The 15813-nt window shown below is 39.2% G+C and overlaps 2 protein-coding genes across 2 annotated transcripts; one reads left to right on the forward strand and one right to left on the reverse strand.

Moving 5' to 3' along the window:
* The first annotated feature begins 194 nt into the window (after positions 1 to 194).
* On the forward strand, positions 195 to 6297 carry ube2ib (ubiquitin-conjugating enzyme E2Ib). The gene is made up of 7 exons (XM_022190885.2): positions 195 to 472; positions 1877 to 1955; positions 2087 to 2170; positions 2451 to 2523; positions 4051 to 4160; positions 4586 to 4665; positions 5518 to 6297. Exons 2-7 carry the CDS (start codon positions 1890 to 1892, stop codon positions 5579 to 5581), a joined length of 477 nt encoding a protein of 158 aa, XP_022046577.1. The 5' UTR covers positions 195 to 472; positions 1877 to 1889; the 3' UTR covers positions 5582 to 6297.
* On the reverse strand, positions 6295 to 15089 carry LOC110949050 (interleukin-9 receptor). Its single transcript, XM_022190884.2, has 8 exons — positions 14705 to 15089; positions 11339 to 11471; positions 11037 to 11233; positions 10778 to 10923; positions 8665 to 8842; positions 7989 to 8094; positions 7834 to 7912; positions 6295 to 7764 (listed from the first exon to the last, which is right to left on the reverse strand). Exons 1-8 carry the CDS (start codon positions 14784 to 14786, stop codon positions 7330 to 7332), a joined length of 1356 nt encoding a protein of 451 aa, XP_022046576.2. The 5' UTR covers positions 14787 to 15089; the 3' UTR covers positions 6295 to 7329.
* Between the last annotated feature and the right edge of the window lie 724 nt (positions 15090 to 15813).

Consider the following 15813-nt stretch of genomic DNA (forward strand, 5'->3'; position numbering starts at 1 on the left):
CAGCGCATGATTTTGTGTATTTTTTGCGCGTTTTGATGATTTTTTTGAGCCGGTGGCGCAGCGAGTCACGGCGCACAGGCGAAGAGAAACAACCGCAAAACAAAGATTATCTTCGCTACTAGCTTAAATGTGTTTGTGATGCGGTGAGCTGCTATCGGCAGCTGCTGTGCTTCTCCAGTGAAATAGAAACTAGTAAATATCTAGCCAGATGAAGTTTTTACCTCAGTCCTTGGCGGTTGAGAAGATACACGCAAAGCACAAGTCGCTAAACTATAAATGCGCAGTCGGATCTTCCTCAGGGTATTTAAGCAAAGGCGGAAGTAAACGGCGGGTGACTGTTTCGCTTCGCTGTGTCTGGTTGAAGTCGGAGCGGGTGGTTTTTCAGGAGGGAAACTTTACAAGCTTTAACGGGATTTGAGCACGATTAATTCATTTCACTTAATTACCAGAGCCAGTGCAGCCATACTGAAAGGTAGGACTGTACCCCGATAACAGCAACTCAATTTTTTACCGTGTATTATGATATTTTAGCCGCTTCAGTTTGCGCCATTTTCGCTAGTTTGGTAATGCATAAATGTGCGCCTTTTAGCTCTGGCGTTCTTTGTCCCTATTCTTTAATGGATTATGATATGGTTTAATCCCGTATAATATTTTACATCCCGGTTTGTTGTGTCAGGATGGGTAATATTAAGCGTCAGGCGAAAGGCAGCGATCACTTTCTCTCATCCAAAAATTGAATCCAAATCAAGTGCAATTGCGCATTTTTGTGCTGCATCAGGCCGTGTCAGACGCTAACAGCGCCAGCGCCTGTTGGGATGTAGCACGATTCTGGCGCACATGAGTTAGCTTGTCGAGCTAACCGGCTAGCTTGCTAATCAAATAGCTTTAGTAGTCAGTTCGCGGTGACAACAACTTTATAATAAAGCCCCGCGAGCACATAACGAATGAAATGTTAAAGATATAGTTTTATCGGCCCCGTTTTTGGCGTTTAAACACCAGGCGGGTTAATAGAAGGAAAAACGTATTTTGTAGACCTGTATCACCGTTGGCTAACTTGGCTAGCTCTCTTAGCGGTTCAGACACGTCGGATTAAAAGCTACTTTTAGACCTATTGCTTGAAACGCTGGTGAAAATGGTTTATCATTGGATAATAAATTGACAACGTAACGTCTAGTCCGACTGTATTGCTAATAAGTTTGCAGATACTGCGGTGACAGTTGCTAGTTAATGCTACTGTTTTGCTGGTTTACCTCGTTGCCATTATCTTCAAAGCATCGTTGCTATAGAGATTATTGCACACTACTTTGGAGCCCTCTAATTAGAAATCTTAATTGGCATCGCAGCAGACTGCTGTACAGCCACATCTGTAAGCATGTAAGTTAGTAAAAGGCGGGCTAATCACGCAGTCTCCCATGATGAACTGATCATAAATTGACTTATATTTAACTATAATTGTATCCAGATGCTCCCAATGATTATCACACCTTTATCTAAAGAGGAGAGGGCTGATTAATCCAGTGCATTTTTGGTAACACAAACTGCCAGAATCTGAAAAAACAATTAAGACTGCAATTAAAGATTATTTTTGGTAACAGTTCCAGTCTTTTACTGTTAGTTTAGTATAGAATGTGTTGGGGAAAATGGACTAAAATGCCCATCTTTAAAGCCCATTTACTTTGGACTAATTTACTCAAACAGTTCAAAACCTAAAAATTTGAAATTTACATTTAGTTAAAACAGAGAAAAGCTTTAAATCCTTATATTAGTGCAGCTGAGACGACTAGAGGATTGGTGTGTTTTGTTTTTTTTTGCTGTATAAATGACTGATTTGATTGATGTTTTCAAAGAATCAACCTGACATTCTGCTCTATTGCAGGAGTCTACAAATCATGTCAGGCATTGCATTGAGCCGGCTTGCCCAGGAGCGCAAGGCATGGCGGAAGGACCATCCTTTTGTGAGTAGGGTCTCAGGAGATTCACTTGTTGTGATTTCTACAATAAAAAGGTTTTTTAAACTTTATTCAGATGACGTCATGTTCCCTATCAAACGCTGATATCTTAACTGTTTGCGCTCTCACTTTTCCAGGGATTTGTTGCCGTTCCAACAAAAAATCCAGATGGGACCATGAATCTCATGAATTGGGAATGTGCTATTCCTGGCAAGAAAGGGGTAATGTGCTTTATTGTGTGTTAGCATTCAGACCAACTTGGTTTTGTATAGTGACCACTGATTCCAGAAACACAGCAATGACTTCTGAAGTTTTTATGGGGAATGTGCTTCCTTTGATTTTATACCAGCAGAGTTAGTAAACGCCATACTCAAATTACTCAGCCAATTTTTCAAAACTGATTGAGTGTGATGAGTTAGAAATGCGCTTTCAAAATGTGCCTTTCATGTTAATTACAAATTCATGTTACAAACCTAAACTAACAGTTTCGTGTCTCCTCAGACTCCATGGGAAGGAGGCCTGTTCAAACTGCGCATGTTGTTCAAGGATGACTATCCATCTTCACCTCCAAAATGTGAGTTGCTGTGTGTGATCTGAATCCAGCAGGAGCTAAGTAGTTGTTATTATTATTCCTCCACAAAATAAACTGTTATTTTCTCTAGCAGCTGCTCTTTGAAATCTATGTACTTGCTTCGGTGGATGGAATTAATAACAATCATGACAAAAAGAAATGTTTAATATGGAAGCCAGGGCCATGCTGCCGTTCATGCAGGGCTTCTCCTGCATTGAGGAATTTTTGGACTCATCTGAAGAGACTTTAACAAGCACCAAAGAGTATCACCAGTGCAATAATAAGTGAAAATAAACAAATTACTTTTTATTTTTTAAACTCAGGCTTTGTTTATTTGAGCATAATTTTTTTAAATGAAATTGTCAGAAATGACAGGAAAATGCATAGATTTCTGTCACATGAGGTAACACAGACTCATTGTGTTTGCTTCACATAAACAATCAAGTTTACTTTCATGTGTAGTCGCCCCAGTCTGAGCCAGGAAAAACCCTGTCATGTCCTCCTCAGAGGGCATTTTACATTACAAAGCAGAATATCTACCCTGATGCTGGCAAGACTAACAGTCTAGCTTGTTGACTCTTTCATAGCTAACTGACAGTCACATTAGGCTGATGAAAACATCCAAGTTTGATGTTTTGAAATGGTCCCATGTGAGGCCTTGAGTGAAGGAGTTCCCCGGCTCTTTCAGGACATCTGCAAACTATTTGTAACGGCCAAATAAGACATCTGTCGTCCATTCAGCGAAAGCGAAATCTTGAATCTCTTCAAACATATTGAAGTTTCATTGCTATAATGAGGAGTGGAATTTAGATTCAAGAGCTAACTCTTCCACGGAGATACTGCTCTGCTGTCATCCTCGATGTTAACCCCGTGTTTAAGTGTTCACATTAAAGCTGAGCAGTGTCTGTTTAACACCTCGGTTATGACTGGCTGAATACTGTTTTCCTCTTCCCAGCAGTAGGAAACTCAGGGTTTTCTCCTGTCATTATTGTGGCTGTTATAGATTTTAAACATTGCAAAAGCCGTTGAAGCAAAATAAAATTAGCAAGTTACACTAATTAATTGCCATGTATTGCTGTACATGAGATATAACTTGGATATTAATTTGTGGTTCTGACCAACATATGCCTTTATACATGCATTATTTACTGTTTATCTTACAGTGTTTATTTTGATTTTAGAGCTGATACTGTTGTGACTCTGAACTTGATCTGACAAAGTGCTGAAGAACTTTGTCTGGAGTACATTACTGGCCTGTTTTTTGTGAATTAAAGCGCTGCACGGCCACTGTGGGTCAACACAGGGTCAGTGCACAGCAAAGTATGAAATGTAATAAGAAGTAGGGGTAGTACTGGTGGAGACCACTTTAATGTGACTTTAAGTTACTGTTCATGTCAACAACAAGCGCTGCTGCTTTCAGTGGAATGTTTCAGTATCCAGGTCCAGTTGAAGATTCTGTTCTTTTTTTTTTTTGTCACATTTGTAATAGATTAAAAACACAAGCGCTCTGAACATGTGATTGTGTTGCAGGTAAATTTGAGCCTCCACTCTTCCATCCAAATGTGTATCCATCAGGCACAGTATGCCTATCGATTCTAGAGGAGGACAAGGACTGGAGACCAGCCATCACAATAAAGCAGGTCGGGACCACACTTAGTTCACAACACTGGGTTTTCCCATCGCTATTTGTAAGGTTTCGTACTGTTTTTGTTTAAAGTTCACTAGTATTTTAGAAGATCCATGTCACTTGGCTCACAGTTATTCTACAAAGCTGGAAAAGTTTCATTCAGATGCCGGGATAATATGGATATTTTCAGTTTTCTTTGCATACTCGTTTTAAACGAAGAAAAATAGTGGAAGGTCTGTCTAGACGTGGATGAAATGTAACTTATTAGCTACATTTTATTGCATATGATGAACATTAAGGGGCATGTTTTTAAATGCTTCAGTAAGATGTGACACAACTAAAAGATGAAAAACTGACTTCAAACATGAGTAACCTGCAAACATAAAGCAGCCTTACAGAGAGATGATTAATTTGTGATTATGTCGTTTTATCCTTTAGATCTTATTAGGTATCCAGGAACTCCTAAACGAGCCAAATATCCAGGATCCAGCCCAAGCAGAGGCTTACACGATCTACTGGTGAGTGTCATTTATTTGATCATTTCCAAACACGATGCTGACATATTTGGATTTTACACTGAAATGGTTTACTGACTGGGTGAGCAACGCAGATCCAGACTGATGTAAAAAATTCTTACCATCTTCTTGCCTGTCTTTTCCTTTCCCTTGATCTTAATGAAAACATGTAAAATCAAGGAAAGGTGTGGAGATGAAATGGAGATACAGGAAAATACAACTGTAGTGCTAAAAGAATCCAGCTGCGTTTACGCTTGGGCTGCATAATTGTGCAGTGGTGGATGTTTCTGATGTGGATGGTGAATGCTAGAAAGAAAGCACTGAAGCATCTTTCTTTAGCAGTTAGAGAATTCAACCAGCTCTTATCATGACTGCCGCTTGCCTGCTTCTGTTATAAACCTTCCAAAGCAAAAAAAAAGAAAAAGAAAAGGTACTTCAAAAGACACTTGTAGAGTCTGAAGAGTTCTGACTGAGGTGAAAGCATATGATGGAGTGTTAATAACGCAGAATCTTTCCTCAGTATTATGTGTCTGTGTGTACTGGAGTCCTTGGTATGTTTTTGCCTGACTACTACATTATGTATCGCACCTTATTTAAACCCACATGTTCTGCAGCTTCATCATGGTTTACTTCACGTATAAAACCTGCAGAAATATGTAGAAACATGAACAGTTTTGTTGCTTTTAACATATGCTGACAAGATAATGTGTTGACTGGGGATCAAAAAAGAAATCCTGAATTTTTGACTTCTATTTGTGAAAGGAAAAAAAATAATCATGGTTTGGAAATGCTTTCAATGTTTCTAATTCCACTAAGGCCTCTACACCATAATAACTGTTTTTAACCCTTTTCCAGCCAAAACAGAGTAGAATATGAAAAAAGAGTTCGAGCACAAGCCAAAAAATTCTCCCCCTCGTAAGGCGAAGACTCGCTCCGCTGCGGCAGAAGGAATGGGTTTAACAAGAATCACCTCCCCGCTCAGTCTCTCAATGAATGTGCTCCTCTCACATCGGGACTTGCTTAAAGACTTCTATTTAAACTCCACACATTCTGTGCCATCCGTTCTCCTCTGACCTATCATTTTTGTTCTTAATTGCCGGTTGGCGCATAATGCTGGGAGGGGGATGGGTGCTTCAGCACCCTGGTCATTTCTTTTTAAACATTAATTGTCTTATGTGGTGCAAGGGACACAGCTCGGTACCAGTTTCAACAACTCCATGCAAGCTGGCTGTCATCAATGTTCAAGGAAGAAAATGTCTTTGTTTTATTTTGCTCTTTCACAGGGTCTCTTCCTTTGTTTCCCCCCCTTTATTTTCCATAAGTTTAATGTAAAATTAGCTTATTTCATTGTCAGTATTTCAACTGCTGTATAATGAATGGCACTTTTATACTGTTGTATCTCACTAGTGTCTCTAGATGGCTCTGTCTAATTCTCTTTCCCAGGTTTTCTATTCAGCATGCTGTAATATACGATAGAATCTGCTGCCTTGGCTGTCTTTTTGTTATTCAGAGTGTTTGCTATGGAATAAATAAAAATGGCCACAGTGACTGAGGCAGGTAGGCTTACTTCTGTATCAGACTTTAAGGTGCTTTGTTCATGTATGTGTTGGCTTAATAATAAAACTTTCTACAAAACGTGGTGTTTTCTTTATTGAAAGAAATGAAAATGAACGTATACAATAACTTCACTTTACCTTGACAAGCAATATAAATGTAGTCACAAAAGTAAGTTTAAGATCTGTTAGATGTTTTTAGCTGCGGTTTCGTTACGCATTTACTCAACAGAAGCACAAGGTAATGCAATTAATATATATCATGTAAATTGTGCAAAAACATACAAAAAACTTGTATAAGCAGCTTGTTAACAGTAACGGCAAATAGAGCTACGACTAGTAACCAATTGTCGACTCCTGATCATGAGTTGTGTTGATGTTTAGCTTCATGTAGTTGAATATTTTACAGTTTCTTCCCATTAATTGACTGTAAACTAAATATGAGTGGGCTGGGGACAACATTCGAGGACATAATGCTGGCTGAAATAACTGTTTAAGCCCAATTCGTTTCAGTCAACCCCTTAGCAAAAGCACAAAGTTATGCAATTAGTACTTATGTAAATTATGCAAAATACTAAGAAACATGCTGCAAAAATATGAGCTTGTTTATTAAAATGGTCAGTGGAGCTGCAGTGAATAATCGCTTGACATTTATTAAATGAATCATGCTGTTTTCATGGTAATTTGAGAAATTTCTGAAGAAAACGTGAAAAATGAAATCCCAGCGTGATATGTATTTAAACATTCTCAGTTTCCCCCCATTTTTCTGTGGCAGTAGACTTAATATTTTCAGGTTTAGGGCCAAAAAAGACACTTGAGGATGTCATGCTGGGTTGTATTTATCACAATTTTCTGACATTCTATAGAGCGGATGACTAATGTAACAATCAAGACAGTGGGAATAATCATTAGTTGCAGCCCTGTTGACTAAATATCTTTGCATACTGTGGCTACTTTGAGTTTTAAGCACTTGGAACGTGCAGAAGTATTACATTTTCTTCTGTCCACCCATTTCACTTAACTTTAGGGCCTTACATGGTTTAAAATACGACTTCCCCCTTTTGCTGTCCTACAAAAACTGAATTTTATGCTTCCTCATCCACTGCCTGTTTGTTTACAAGCTCCCACAGTACCCTGCTGTGACAGAACCAGACTGCTGGAAGGCGCTCAGGGTGCAGTACTCATTGCAGTACCATGGAGGATCCTTCTCCAGGTTCTCCAGGGACGTGTTGCTGCTGAGCCAACAGCCCGAGTCTGCACCTGGACTCTGCGGCCCTGAGCTCAGGGTCAGACTTTCCAGATCATCCTTCTGGTCCGACGGTGGAGCCATAGTGGAGACGGCATACGGGACGCCCAGCAGAGCTTCATCACACACTGGGATTGTCATATTGCTGTACGCGCTGTCCTCCATCACCTGCAGGTGAAGTTGGGGCGGACGCTCCTCCTTCTCTTCCTCCTGGGCGTCTGCACATTTGGTCAGGGTGTCGATGTGCAGCGTTTCCTCTGCTTTCGACATGGCTGCCGTGCTTTCCTGTGTAACCACCCAGCTCTGTAATCACAGTCACGGTCAGGGACGTCCTCAGGAGATAACTGCTGGTGTTCTACGTGCTTGACTTACCTTGAAATCTCCCTGGCAGTCGTTGTACAGTGTGTCAAAATATGGAGCTGGATTTGGAATAAAGGCACTTTGCTTCCACCTGAAAGATAACATTCGCTCTTGGTGAGTGGTGTTTGCTGTGATCAGGAATTTGATGAGCTTGAGGAGGGCCTTACTTTTTAGCAGGGGCGTAGCAGAGAAGTATGACCAGTAGTGCCATCACACCTAAGGGGATGAACACCTTCTTACCCACTTCAGACGTGATAATGTTTGGTGCAAAACCTGTGCAGAGAAACACAGAAAATGCTTTAAAAATCGTCTTGGAAATGAAGAGTCCTCTTGGTTAAGTCCTGTTTAGCTGGTTTCTGGAACTGGTGATGGTTGGAAATCCAGATCAACAAGAAGACAATCTGGATGAGCAGGAGGAAGATGAAGCCCAGGAGGACATAGCTGGTGGACAGAAGAGAGAGAACATACGACAGGATGAAGTCAAGCGCCAGGAATGACCAAGAAAGGAGGGAGATCACAGAAATGGCAGGAACAAAAATGAGGAGGAGGAGGTAGAGGAGGATAGAGCTGCTGGACATAAGGGAACCAATCAAAGGGTACATTGACCAGTTGTGGTGCCTTCTTTGGCTGCCTGTAGAGCCAGTCAAGTCTTTCTTTCTCTTGATTCCCAAAGGAATAAAAGCACCAATCTATTCAGAATTCCACTCAGGAAAATGGTGCTGAGAAGATGGGAATGCTGTTCCAAACACTGTGGGGTTGGAACGGATCAGCTTTCACTGTGGAAAAGGACACGACTTGTGGTGCCCAAAGGGGACATATTCTGTATATATTTTTGAGACTCACCGTCCTCGACTGGTTCTGTCTTCCAGTGAACCTCAGCAGACCAGTCGCTCCACTGGCCCTGGTAATGAGCCATATTAGGACTGGACCGTACTCTGGCACCGTACTCAGTGTCTGGCACAAACCACTCATCATCCACAGAATAGCGTTCAGTGTCTGTGTTAATATCACGCAATGTGTCCTGGAAGAAATGAAGAGGTTGTAATTAGCGTTGCAAACGAACGAGTCGTTCTCATCGGTGCAACTTCAACACATAAGATGAGAGGGAAATATTAGAAAAAAATGCAGATTGGTGGGTAAATCACAACCAGCTGTTTAAAGATTCACAGCTTTTGCAAAATGGTAAAAACAGTTGTGTCAGTCGTGACATTTTACTGCTTCACAGTTGCTTTATTGATTGTCAGTTGTACTTTGAGTTTTTCCACAGTGGGATCAAGAATATCATTAGTCATTTCCAACATGGCGCACACAGTCAGCTGAAGGGTTTTTTTGTTGTTCGGGCTAACTGATATTACGCTAAAGTCTCAGCTTATGACTTTCAACTTTCAACAATATATAACAGCCCGCGTGTATGATAAAGAGTTATTCTGTAGTTCCTAAACTGCAAGAGTCAGACAAACACATCAAATTCATTGGATGATATTTCATCAATCAGTAACAGCAACAATTCTAAACACTAAGGGCTTCTGAGAGTGAAATTAAGAATATTGCTCTGATCTCAGTCTGAGAAATTCTAACACAGTATCTCTATGAAGGCCTGGGAAAGATATATGAGTGCCTGCAGGTGTCTGAGAGTCAGACTTGTGATCACTAATTGCAAAATATTTTCCTCAGAATATTACATATGAAGGGGCTGCACAGTGCAGTAGTGGTTAGCACTGCTGCCTCACAGCTAGAAGATCCCCGGTTCGCATCTTTATCTGGACCTGGGATCATTCTGCATGGAGTTTGCATGTTCTCTCTGTGCATGAGTGGGTTCTCTCCGGGTACTCCGACTTCCTCCCACAGTCCAGAAACATGCTGAGGTTGATTGATTATTCTAAATTGCCCGTAGGTGTGAATGCGAGTGTGATTGTTTGTCTGTATATGTAGCCCTGCGACAGACTGGCGACTTGTCCAGGGTGTCCCCTGCCTTCGCCCGAGTCAGCTGAGATAGACTCCAGCACCCCCGTGACCCTAATGAGGATTGAGCAGTGTATAGAGAATGGATGGATGGAAATACATTCCACTATATTTAAGTAACAGATTTAAGATGGCTTTGTTTCAGTAAATGTTCAAATTATCCAATATCTCACCAAAAGATCAGAGAAATAGTTCAAAAACTGAAAATACATTTGGAAATCAGCTTTGCTTTTTCTTTTCTATTAAATATGTGACAACTCATCACATTTATCTTGCATCCCTGTAAATAAAACTGTATATAGAGTCATTAATACCACAACAGTAACATGCTGCTGATACACTAATGTTTCACTATTAATAATCTGCTGAAGTCATATATAAAATATATTTGTCAGTACTTTCACTTTGACACTCCAACTACATATTGCTGCTAATACTTATGTACTTTTACACATACAAGTAGGATTTTTCATGCAGGAGTTGTGAGTATTTTTTACTTTGCAGTAGTAGTACTTTTACTTAAATAAGAATGTAAACACTTGCGTTTTATCACAGCAGTTAATTTGACATGTCATCATAGCAGTAAAAGCACGGATTTAACTAATTCTAACAAATTAACTTGAACTACAGTTTTGATTAGAGCCGCTCCTGCATTGTTATTCAGTCTTTAGTCCCTGAGCTGTAAAGGAATCCAGGGTTTTATCAGTTTAATCAGTAGAAGCCATTAGTTTAGCTTCTCCTCTCCTCAGAGAGGAGTCTGTGATAATAACAGTATCTCATCTTCCTCAGGGTGTCACCACACTGAGCCGATGTCCACAGAGGCCACTAGTACAACCGCTGTTTTAGCTTCTCAGCTCAGAAACCGTCTTTAGCAGTTAAAAGCAGCTGATAACCAATCAGATGGTCAAAGAAGGTCATTTATTTCCCTATTTTGAAGACAATCGGGCCTTCATTACTCTCTGTCATTCTTTCCAGTTTATTATCTGAATCCTACCTTGTGTTTGTCTCCTCTTTTGTAGAAGTGGAGCTGATACCGCAGGTCCTTAGACAGACTGTACTTCTCATAGGTGCTCATCCATGTAAAGTGATGTTGACTTGAATTTTGGTTCACGGTGAGGCAGCACGGTGTGTTTGGTTTAACTGACGAGAGAGCACATTTAAAACAGATTAAAAGCATTTATGATTCATATGGACTCTTAGATCTGTGCTCTGCGCATCCAGCTCTGAGAATAGAACATTTTTATGTTGCTTACTGTTCATCGTAGGCGAAAATTCTTCATCCAGCAGCACACAGGCATCGCTTCCACCAAGACAAAGGCAGATTTCATAGGAGTCTAAATCTGCAAAGGTTGCTGAGTAATCATAGTCTTCATCAGGAAAAGAGTCGGATGTTTTAAAGGAGCAGAAATAACCCTCTGTGGTGTTTGTCAGCATGCACAAATAGTTATCTCTGTGAGGACAAAAGAGGCAGTAAGGAGACACAATATCATCATCATCATCATCATCACAGTGAAGGCGACCCATCATCAGTATGTGGAAATAAAAATTGTCTCACTTTGTAAATGTTTCTGTGAAATTGAGCCAGTAGGAGCTGCTGCTGTTTGAAATGTTTCCTGATGGAGCGATGTTCAGGGTGCAGTTGACGGTGACCAAGTAATCAGTCACACAGTGGAGATCGTGGTCCACTCCTAGAAAACAGAACGGAGACTTTTAAATTTAGTTTGCGATTCTAGATCAGCGCAGACAGAATTACGACTGACCTGACACTGATTTTAATTGTGGCACCTTGCAGCACAGAATGATAAGGGTTAATTAATGATTTATTAATTATTTACAGTGTAAAATAAATAAGTCATGATTATTCTACAATTTTTTGAATTCTTGTTATTTTATAGATTATTCCAGTTTTATGAAATTACAAAAAATGGCAGCTAAAATTATTGAAAAAAAGATTAACCACAGTAAAATAAACTTGTGAAATCTGTAAATAAGATCGACATCAAAAATCTGTATTTTCATAAACAGAAATTTATTTGTTTTTTTTTACAATGTCAAAGCAGAAAATAGTTCTGTTTTTACTGTATTTAAATCTGCAAAGATATATCATCATTTATTATTACTTGGTGTTATAAATGTATATTTTCAGGATTTAAATATGGTCAATATTTTTTAAACTGTTACTTTACAGATATTCCTCATTTTATGTAAATTACAGATATTACCAATCATTTTTAAAACTACTAATTTTCCTGTTGACTGTAACAATGAAAAAAAAACACCCAAACTGTAGACAGTGTGCCTCATCAAATATCAATGTTTTTTTTGTTTTTTTTACATATTAAATTCCTTCTTTTACAATGCGTGATTGTAAAATGTATTTTACCATTTTTTTTACAGTGTTTTAAATCTGTTAATATTAATTTTATTTAACAGATATTTACTGTTATTTTTGGAATTTGTGGAGTTTTTATTATTATCATATACAGCATTCCACCATTTTTAAAGCATTTTTTTTCTGGCATCTTTGCTGTCAGATTTGCACTTTTTTGTTTATTATTTTACACAGTGTAGAGCTGAGAGCAAGATGTTTAAATATACACAGTAAAACACTTGATTTGTTAGGCTGGCAGCCCACACTTTGTAGGTATTTATTAATTTATCCGTAAAGATGGACGCCTACCATGGACTGTCTGACTTACAGAAGAAGAATACCAGATACACCCAGTCCAAGAACCATTACAGGTGACTTATTAACATCTTAATCATTATGAATTGATATTAAAATCTGCAGTCACAAAGGTTAGGTTCACATTTTCTGTGACTGACTGGCCTGTACGTTCACTGAAACTGTTATTGGTTGCTGTGATACTTGTAATACTTGCTGCAGAGAGATCTCTTGTTAGGTCAGCTCCAATAGGAGAAACAGGGGGACAAAATCCACATCTTCATTATATGCAAAATTATAAAATGAGCTTCCAAACCGACAACATTTCCATCACCAATCAACCTCAGCATGTTTTTGAACTGGGAGACTGGGAGAAAGCTGGAGAACACAGAGAAAAGCCATACATGCAGAGGGAAAACATGCAAACTCCATGCAGAAAGATTCCAGGAAGGCCGGGACGTGAACCAGAGATCTTGTAGGTGCAAAGCGATGATATTAACCACAGAGCCCTCATGATATAGAGTCAGATTCTCTGTTTGTGTTGCTTTCTCTGTCATGACTAAGTCCTGGCCCAGTCAAGAACAAACAGGGAGTTTCGGACTAAAATGATAACGTTAGGAGGACGCCCACCTCACTCCTCTACCTCTGAGAGCTTCGGCCTTACATTAACCTAAACCTAAATGTTAGAATGCGTTTCTCCATATTCCTTTATTATCTGCATTAAAATGTCTTTAGATTTCTTTGAGGGTTTTTGCAGGCTTTTTCCTGCTTTTCCTGGTTTTAGACACCACCGAGGGAAAATAGCCAGCATCAAAATAATAAAGAATATGAAAGCAAATGTTTTTTTTAACCGATTTTGTTAATTGAAGTGTCACTCAAGCAAGCAACAGACATTTATTCATCAAATGGTCAGAAAAAAAAGAAGAAAATGGATGAAATTATCTCTCACAAGGTAACAGAGACTTGTTGCTTTTATTGTATGTACACAGATCAGTCATACTTGTTGTGTGTCATCCCCTATAAAGAACACGGGACTTTTAAGCTAGAAGAATATTTTAAGGTAATGTAAACGCTCTAAATCAGGGATGTCAAACTTATTTTAGTCCGGGGCCACATAAAGCCCAATTTGATCTCAAGTGGGCCTCACCACTAAAAATCACAGCACAATAACCTCTAAATCCCCACAACTCCCCTTTGTTTTAGTCCAAAAAAGCACAGTCAGAAAATGTTCACATCTAATGAATTATCTTTTTACAAAACATAGGGAACAACCTGAAATTTCTAAAGAAAAATGAGTTCAATTTCAATTTTCAGTATTACGCGTCAGTTGATCATTTACACCTGCATTGCCACCGCCAGATCACAGTTTACTGACAAAGGCACAAAACATTCAGTCACAGCTATCTGAAATTGAACAATCTAGTATTTTGCTTTAAGATCAAAACAACTTATCAAGATCTAGAATTATATAAAATGTACAGTTTTACAAATTTACAGTTTACAGTCAATGTCTTCTCTGTAATTTTTACCCTTTGCCAAGTCGTCCCGCGGGCCGAAATGGACCATCTGACGGGCCGGTTTTGACCTACGGGCCATATGTTTGACACCCCTGCTCTAAATAAGTGGACTGCACTTTAATCACGCTTTTCTGCTGTGTACTGAGCTCCATCCACCTGTATATTGAACAATATATGCATACATCTGTAATTATCAAGAATGCAGAACTTCCATGGAGTGTTAATCCTCAAGCTTCATGCAGTATGATCATTGCACCCATTTTCTCTGAACATCCAGACTTGCCAAAAATGCAACATTTGGCGACCAACACCACCTAAACTAGCATGCTGTTTGATTCTAAATTGAAAACAATTAAATGTAGTTTGTTCGGGACATTTATACTGCAATAATCCATACTCTTCAAGTTAAGCTACTACTGTAAAAACAAATTAAAGAAAGAGGATTTTTTTTCCTCTTCATAGTAAGAAAGCTGAGCAGACATTTTTTCAAAGGTCAAAGGTCAAAGTGATCAGACCTTGTCCCTTCAGTCATAACAAAGTTAATTTTTTATCACCTTATGTCTTTATGCGGTGCTAAATCATACGGCTGTTGTGACTTACATCAGCATTTTACAGTTTTCCTATTCAACTTCAAATCAGCAGAAAAATTAAATGCATTCAAATGTGTATATATATATATATATATTGCTCATGCACAGGGCAATTTTTCAAATTGTAAAAATACTGTCAGAAATATAACCTGTGGTGGGATTTCCATGCAGCCAGCTGGACCTGAGCAGAAACACAATGAGCAGCGTCAGCTTCATCCTCAGCCCGGACATCACTTCAGCCCTTAGAAGAAGTCATGCTGCCCCACAACTCTCATAAAGCACTTTTAATATTGCAGACTGAGAGGGGGAGGTACCAGTCAGTCTTTTCACACCCAGAGCTGTTACTCACATGTCAGTGGTGGGAGAGGATGTGCTTTTTTGAGGCAGTGGCTGTAAATGAAACTGTGTGAAAGGGGTGCAGCTGTAGTGTAACCAAACTGTCTGTCATACAGTACATTGACTTTAGTATGACTTCTCATAAAATGCTGCACAACAATAACACATCCTGTCCTAAACCAGAGGCTGTTTTACTTGCTTTAGAAGCCAGCATGAAATTCTCTTAGTCTTGAAATATTTTACACTTTATGCTCTGCCGAGACACTCCGTAGTGAGCTGTGTTGCGTTTGAATGCACTCTGAAAGTGAGATTTCTTTAGCTGTATGGTAACCTGCTGAATACTCACAAGGCTAGAATGCATTCATGCGACATCAGCACCGTGGTTAGATTCACTACGACTGATTGTTGAGCTGATAAGGCAACAAATACACACATGCATGCAAACTTGTCATGTAACAAGCATTATTGTGCAAACCCCTCTCTTGAGCTCTGCAACCAGAATGAGACACAGAATGTTCCTGCACATCCTTCATAGTCGCCCAAGTGAAGCAAACCTGTCGACTGATGTTTGGTTGACAGTCAATTCCTTAAGTAATACACATTTAAGATAGGTCCCAAAACAACTACATTCTGCATCCACATACCAGAACGTAATGCTGCATAGGAACTTAGATTTCTGCTTTTTTTTTGTACACTGTACCTACATTAATTAGCTTAATTCATCAGCTATCTTTGACATAATTTTCTTACATAGGCATAGAGAACATTGCTATGTGCTGAATGTCACTGTGTAAACCATTAAAAAACTTTATTTTCAGCAACAATAAATAAATTCACAATGTATCAGTTGCTTGACTGTGGTATCTGGACAGCTAAAGTAATACAACTGATGTTTGCAGATTGTTTTTTGGCCACTTTTATG

The sequence above is a fragment of the Acanthochromis polyacanthus genome, chromosome 19 (genome assembly GCF_021347895.1).
Source record: "Acanthochromis polyacanthus isolate Apoly-LR-REF ecotype Palm Island chromosome 19, KAUST_Apoly_ChrSc, whole genome shotgun sequence".
Classification (NCBI taxonomy): Eukaryota; Metazoa; Chordata; class Actinopteri; family Pomacentridae; genus Acanthochromis; species Acanthochromis polyacanthus.

Excerpts from the sequence above, each read along its gene's own strand:
- ube2ib (XM_022190885.2), top strand. The coding sequence starts at position 1,890 with ATGTCAGGCATTGCATTGAGCCGGCTTGCCCAGGAGCGCAAGGCATGG. Across the intron at positions 1,956-2,086 it reads GGCGGAAGGACCATCCTTTT|GGATTTGTTGCCGTTCCAAC; the intron begins GTGAGTAGGGTC and ends TCACTTTTCCAG. Across the intron at positions 4,666-5,517 it reads GAGGCTTACACGATCTACTG|CCAAAACAGAGTAGAATATG; the intron begins GTGAGTGTCATT and ends ACCCTTTTCCAG.
- LOC110949050 (XM_022190884.2), bottom strand. The coding sequence starts at position 14,786 with ATGTCCGGGCTGAGGATGAAGCTGACGCTGCTCATTGTGTTTCTGCTC. Across the intron at positions 11,472-14,704 it reads GCATGGAAATCCCACCACAG|GAGTGGACCACGATCTCCAC; the intron begins GTTATATTTCTG and ends TCTGTTTTCTAG. Across the intron at positions 8,095-8,664 it reads GACAGAACCAGTCGAGGACG|GTTTTGCACCAAACATTATC; the intron begins GTGAGTCTCAAA and ends TTCTCTGCACAG.